The following is a 7,263-nucleotide window of genomic DNA, read 5'->3' as shown; positions in this document are numbered from 1 at the left end:
GCATCGTTATTCTCTATGCAGTACAAGATGGCATATGGCCCAGATCTTTTTGCTCTTGAATTTCAATGATTTTGTAACATTTTCCCAAAGTTTTGTATACCATTTGATTTTCGTCTCCACTGGGGACCCATGCACTTTTCCAAAGGTAATGTGCCATCTTATAGTGAATAGACTATTACCTTAGTCATGTGTACGACCCACTTCTGGGCGCTGGTGCGCCCTCTGTTGGTGTACAGAAGTCGAAAAAAACATCACTCTGAAGATGACCATCGTCCAAGATGGTCGAAACTGTCAGGTCAGTAAAACAAATTGGTTTTGTCAAGATGAAGTATTGTATTTGAGTTTCTACAAACCTAATGAACCTCTTCAAGAATATTCGTGAGAATTATGGACAGAACTATGTCAAGACTGTACGTGACTATGAAAATATTGGCAAGAAAATCGCCAGACATCGTAACCATCTCGTCTTTACATTACGATGCAAGGAGTTGAGCATCACTCCGCCGAGCTTACGCTTGAAATGTCCCATTAATACCGCAAGAGCGCGTGATATAGTGAACAATGCACGTCAACAACTTGTTCGCGAGAGAATCAGAGTCACCACAAATAAAATAAACAGTTTTAAAGAACAGAAAACGAATTTTGAGACCGAATTAAATTCCCGGAATCTTTGTTTGGTCAGGTGACCGATCACGTGACTCGCAAAACTGAAACGGAGTTTTGCAAAACAAAATGGCGGCATCAACAAAAGTTGGAAAAGTTACAACGTACTTCGACCTCGAAAGTGAGACGAAATACTCCAGACAATGTTGAATTAAATGGCGAACGGCTCAAGAAATGGGTAATTAATTTATCGAAGCATAAGCTTACCAAACCACAGGAAAGTGTATTGGCCAAAGGGTTGAATTTTTCGCCGGCGCCGAGTAAGATCCCGTACGAGGAATACATTGTAGCCACGGAACAAGCGTGTCATAAGCTTCCCAGTAATGAAGCCACTGTTCTTCGATCAGAAATCGCTGGTGTTTTACGCAATGCTCGCCCCCCGAAATCGAATATTTCAGCGGAGGAACGACGTGCTATTCAAGATCTCAAGAAGGAAGAATCTATTCTTATCTTACCAGCAGACAAAGGCAAAGCAACGGTGCTTATGGACACCACTGAGTATGAGGACAAAATTCATGAAATGCTATCCGATGAACGCACATATGAACAGTTGCCATCTGATCCCACTCAACGCTACAAAAGAGAACTGGTAGCCATTCTTAGTAGGTTGAAAAAAGATAAGAAGATTGAAAAATATCAATATGATCTTCTGTTCCCAACGGCGGAGAACATACCAAGAATTTACGGCACACCTAAGATACACAAACCTGGTAATAAAGTGAGACCAATAGTAGACTATACAGGGACTATAGGCTATCAAACATCTAGAGCCTTAGCGGACATTCTGTCACCTTTGGTGGGAGGAACTGAACACCATGTCACTAACTCTAAGCATTTAGCGGAAAGTCTAGCAGAAGTCATGATAGAGGAGGGGGAAATCTTCAACTCGCATGACGTCGTCTCACTTTTTACAAACACGCCAATTGATGAATCGCTTAATGTCATCAAAGCCAGATTAGAACATGACAAGACACTGAGTAAACGGACTCTTCTCGCGGTAGATGACATCATTGATCTCCTTAAATTTGTGTTAACTACCACATATTTTCTGTTTCGTGGAAAAATATATAAGCAGCGTTTTGGTGCAGCCATGGGGAGCCCGGTGTCCCCGGTTGTCGCGAACTTGTATCTGGAGTTTCTGGAGCAACAAGCTATAGCGACAGCCCCCTTGGATTGTAAACCGCGCTTATGGAAACGTTACGTGGATGACATTTTAGAAATTATAAAGGAAGACCAAGTGGAAAATCTCACCACGCATCTCAATCAAACGGACCCCATGGACAGCATCAAATTTACGTATGAGAAAGAGCGAGAAGGATCCATACCGTTTCTTGATACTTTGATTGTGCGCAAACCCGATGGTTCGGTCAAGCTACTGGTCTACAGGAAAGCTACACACACAGACCAGTATTTAAATTTTGCTTCACATCACCCTATTCACCACAAGTTGGGCGTGATCCGCACATTATTGGACAGAATGAATAGTGTTATATCTGAAAAGGAGGACAAAGATCAGGAAGAAGGCAAAATCAAGCACGCACTTAAACAATGTGGCTATCCCGAGTGGACGTTTAATCATGTCAAACGCAAGATGAATAGTAAACAACAGGCAACAAAGCCCAGTAAGAACAAGAATTCCACAGAAAAAAGCAAAGGACTTGTTATAGTTCCTTATGTTGAAAAAATGACGGAGACAGCCACTCGTATTTTTAGAAAACATGGTATAGCTACTGCGGTACGTCCCCACACCACATTAAGAAAAATGTTGGTTCATCCAAAGGACAAGAGAGACTCCATGAGTACTACGGATTGCATTTATGAAATCCCCTGTGCAAATTGTGACAGTACTTATGTAGGAGAAACTGGGCGTCGCTTCGAAACAAGACTGAACGAGCATAAGAAAGAGACAGAGAAAGTAGCGCGTAGTAAAGGATCTTTTACTCGACAAACAAGGAAACAATCGGTCAGTGAACAGTCCAAATCAGCGATTGCGGACCACGCTGCACAACAAAATCATATTATCAATTGGAAAGATGCCCAAGTCCTCGAGAAAGAATGTAATTCGGGAGCCCGCCGTATCCGTGAAGCAATCTGGATAAGGAAGAGAGCACCGAACACCATGAACAGAGACGAGGGGCCCATTACCTTAGTCATGTGTACGACCCCACTTCTGGGCGCTGGTGCGCCCTCTGTTGGTGTACAGAAGTCGAAAAAACATCACTCTGAAGATGACCATCGTCCAAGATGGTCGAAACTGTCAGGTCAGTAAAACAAATTGGTTTTGTCAAGATGAAGTATTGTATTTGTGAATAGACTATAGTTAGTGTTTAGTTTAAACCTTTAGTTTCAATTTCAAATGGAGTCGTTCCACGCGCCAAACTTCTTCTTTATGCCTTAGAATTGAACACATAACATCCGTCAGATTCCCATATCACATTAACAGAAAAAACAAACAAACAAACAAAACAAAACAAAAAACACAACAAACTATAATATACGTTCATGAAAGTTCATCTGTGTTGGTATAAATCATGATTTTGATTTAAACTTTTGATCCAAACACAAGGAATTAATTCCTACCTCGGAATTTTCAGATGGTACTCCATCTTTCATCAGCGAGTGAGTGACTGTATCAGGTCGTGATCTTTTTGACCTTTGACCTGATAACAGACTCGTAGACTTGTAGCAGGTGGTTCCAACGTGGAGTCAAGGAAGCAGTTCACATCAAAGCCAACCAACCATCTCTCAACAAAGACGGGGGCCGGTTCAAACTCTCAGGAGTCTACGAGTCTGTTATCAGGTCAAAGGTCAAAAGATCACGACCTGATACAGTCACTCACTCGCTGATGAAAGATGGAGTACCATCTGAAAATTCCGAGGTAGGAATTAATTCCTTGTGTTTGGATCAAAAGTTTAAATCAAAATCAAAAACTATAATATATATAAACTGTCATAAGTGTTCAACCAGGAATGTATCAACCTTACACTTGTAAACAATACAGTGTTGTGTACATTGTGATAAACATGAAGGTAATATTATCTCCAGGTGTACTTCAAAATTCTGGAGTATTGTATTGACATCGCGCATATAGTTACTATCTAACTAGAGTCCGAAGTTTTCCGTTTTTTAATCGGAGGTACAACACGGAAAATTACATTTATGTATGATGTGAAAAAATTGTTAAAAGATAAGAGAAATAAATGTTAAAAACAGTCATGAGTTGTGTGTGTCAATTTTTATGATAAAAATACTGTTCAATAATACCGAATAAAGATAAATTATCAAGGCATGAACCCCCTATAGCCATCCAAACATTGTAACAGTCGGGCTATCATCGTGAGAATATTCCATCAGACATATTGATCGTGATATTAAACATTTCATTGTGACATTAATATCATTGTTTATACATTTTAAGCTTTATTCATGAAACACTGATTTACAAATTTTACAACATGGATTACAACACGAAAAATGGGTTTTAGAAAACGGTAAACTTCGGACTCTATATCTAACATAGACATGGCGGCGAGTGTGTTTTGTATTAGAGCAAGAGTGTACATAGTGTGATTGTATTAATATAAAGGATTTATGTCAACGTACATGTATATGAATTTTTAAAAACATTTTATTGTTATAACAGCGTTATTATAAGTGTGTTAATAAAAAATAAAATAAATAAAAATACCTTCATTATGTACTTCTATCTATCTATCTATCTATATACGTCTAGCCCTCTTCTTTTGTTCCATTATCTATTGTATTTCTTTTGTTCAAAGTCTGGTCAACTGTCGATTATATCAAGTAATGTGGACAGGTCAAGATAATCTGGACAGGTCAAGATAATCTGGACAGGTCAAGATAATCTTGGTCAGGTCAATAAATTTTGAACAGGAGAAGAACATGTTCATATTTAGAAACACTGGCCACATTATTTGACTTTTTGGACATTTCAACAAATTTAAAATGCATCAAAGTTTAATATATTTTACACGATCAGCATAAATTATTATGCAAGTTTATGCATATTAGATTTAAATGAAGATGGTAAACAATACTTATGTGTATTGAATGACACCAAGAACACCTTTATTGAATAATGCAAATTAGTTTGTATTATGTCTCTTAAAGCCTGTATAATTAGGACGAGGATGTCAATCTACCTTTGTCCCCCCTCTCCCAACTAACGCATATTCCGACAAAGTAGGTAACAAAACAAGAGCCATGAGGTCTTACAAATTAAGTTCAACCAAGGATATTTTGCACCTAAAATGCAGTACATTACAGGCCACAAGAATAGATGTAGAAAAACTACAACAATCTGCGTCCTAACCCCAACCAAAATAGGTCGAGGAGGGTACCCAGGAATGTGCGTTGATTTGGTTCAGAACATTTGTTCTATAAGTATATTAAAGACAAATATAAATTCTATGGTGTTAAATAAGTTACCGTCATGTCTAGGTAAAACACACCCACTTTGGTAATTTGACCTTTGAACTATTTACATATTCATTATTAATATTACGAATATGTATAAAGAATTAAGGCTATCGAGTGGGACAGGACCACAAGTAAATTGAATAGCATCTCCCGTTAAAATCAATGTTGTATTGATTTGATTAAATCACTTTCAATTGACACTAGATAAGACTCATAGACTCGAACGCAGGACACACAGGAAGAATATTACACTGTCTCGGTGCGTTTTTATTTTTGGAAAACCCTAAACTTACGCAAGATAATCATATCAGCTTTTCCAGTTTGTCTTTTGGAAAATGAATAAACCATAACAACAAATTCGTTTATTTTGGCTCACCGTATATGTAAGATAAACGGTTCAAAACAGACCATTACCATAGATAATCGGTGTCTTGTTGAGGTATGGTTCGCATGTTAGTCGCTCGGAAGGCTCGACCCTTCGGGGTCTCGCCTTCCGAGCGACTAACATGCTCACCATACCTCAACAAGAGACCGATTATCTATGGTAATGGTCTGTTTTCACCCTTTATCTACTACATCTACTGTTGGATGTAGCCTTATTATGTACTTATTCTTAATTAAAAAAAAAAAGGTTTAGCAACGCGCTGCTTATTGAAAACTACCTTTATTTCTATAATTATGTTGGTTGTATTGTTGGGATTTTTTAAACGTTTCAGAAACTTCTATTTTCGTGAAATGTTTTCACAGCGCATTATTTGAGAGCAACGCGCTGTCGCAATTCGTAATGGTCTCACCCGGTTGTTTGATGGCATGTAAAACTGCTTCGTTTTAAAGAAAAGTTGAACAATGGTGGCGCTATTTATCTAAAATCTTGTTTGCGTCTGTACAAGTGGTAGACACATGTAAAATGGTATTAGAACATCAGCAGACTAACAAATGACAAGGGAATTTTCAAAAACGTTTTATCATGAAATGTAAGGTATAACTCATATTATTTGGCTAATTTAGATTTAAAATATACATGTATGTAAATAGCGCCCTCAATTTGCACACAAATGTACAGTTTATAGAATTAAAATTACCACAAAAAAGCAGAAAAGGATGAATAATTTTCTGCCTATTTTTTTCCAAGGCTGGGAAAAAATGCAATTTCTGAACTGCAAACTTATTTGGCGCGCGATCTGAGCTGGTCCTTTTCTGGTGGCTGTGTCTGTTACAGGCACACTCCCTCTGGAATCCAAACCAGGTTCCTGCACATTACACTTCCTTAAATGTGATTAAATTAAAGATGTTCCTTTTTGATTAACTTACTCACTAAAAAAAGGGAAACATCGTCAAACACAAATTGAAGCATAAAAAGCCTATGTAGAAATATGCAACTTTTTTTGGGCCGAAAATGTCATAAATGGCTGTATTTTGCAATGGAGATGATCAAAAGTAGCAACAAAAACCTGCTCACTTGATGCATAACTAGTCAGTCTATGTTTCAAACTTTAAAACAAGAGAATTGATCAATCCGTTGTTGGATTATACCAAAATGTCTTAGGGGGGAACTTACTTTTTTGGAACCGTTTACATGAACAACAAGATTTGAAACTGATATAAGATGATTACTATAACATTCTTCCGGTAATAATGTAGCTAAAAGCTGGAAATAATGCTTTAATTATGTATCAAACTAGCACTTATCTTATAGACAGTACAAGGCACCATACAAGGTTGTTAATACATTGTGATACACACGAAGATAATAATATCTCCAGCTCTATTTCATAATTCGAGAGTAATGTATTGGCGTCACGTAACTACCTAACATTCTATTAAGGTTATTAATTATTTTAAACTGTTGTGATTTGGTAGTTCACAGCATCTTACGAATGGTAGTGAGCTTTGGCAAAAACTGCATTGCTCAATTCATAGCGAGCGTGTAGAAGAATTAAAATATCACAGATATACTTTTATAGGCGCTGCGGTTCTTGAGTTACGTTGTAAAGAGGGCTGAAACAACAACACTTTTGTAAAACGTACACAACTCATTAACAACAATAAATTAAGCAAGTTTGCAAAGTATACGATTTGTAGAATGAACTTTTGTAAAACATCAAAGTGTTAATTTTCAATAATATATTGATCTAGATAATGAAAATTGATTTTTAGGT

At 37.3% G+C, this 7,263-nt stretch overlaps 1 protein-coding gene across 1 annotated transcript; it reads left to right on the top strand.

Annotated features, from left to right (window-relative positions):
* The first annotated feature begins 356 nt into the window (after positions 1–356).
* On the top strand, positions 357–4,318 carry LOC140154553 (uncharacterized). The gene is made up of 3 exons (XM_072177120.1): positions 357–410; positions 881–2,720; positions 4,308–4,318. The coding sequence occupies exons 1-3, from the start codon at positions 357–359 to the stop codon at positions 4,316–4,318; spliced, it is 1,905 nt and encodes a 634-aa protein (XP_072033221.1).
* The last annotated feature ends 2,945 nt before the right edge of the window (positions 4,319–7,263 follow it).

This window comes from Amphiura filiformis, chromosome 6 (genome assembly GCF_039555335.1).
Source record: "Amphiura filiformis chromosome 6, Afil_fr2py, whole genome shotgun sequence".
In the NCBI taxonomy this organism is placed as follows: domain Eukaryota; kingdom Metazoa; phylum Echinodermata; class Ophiuroidea; order Amphilepidida; family Amphiuridae; genus Amphiura; species Amphiura filiformis.
The sequence above is the reverse complement of the archived record's forward strand: the minus strand, read 5'-3'. Positions and strand labels throughout refer to the sequence as shown.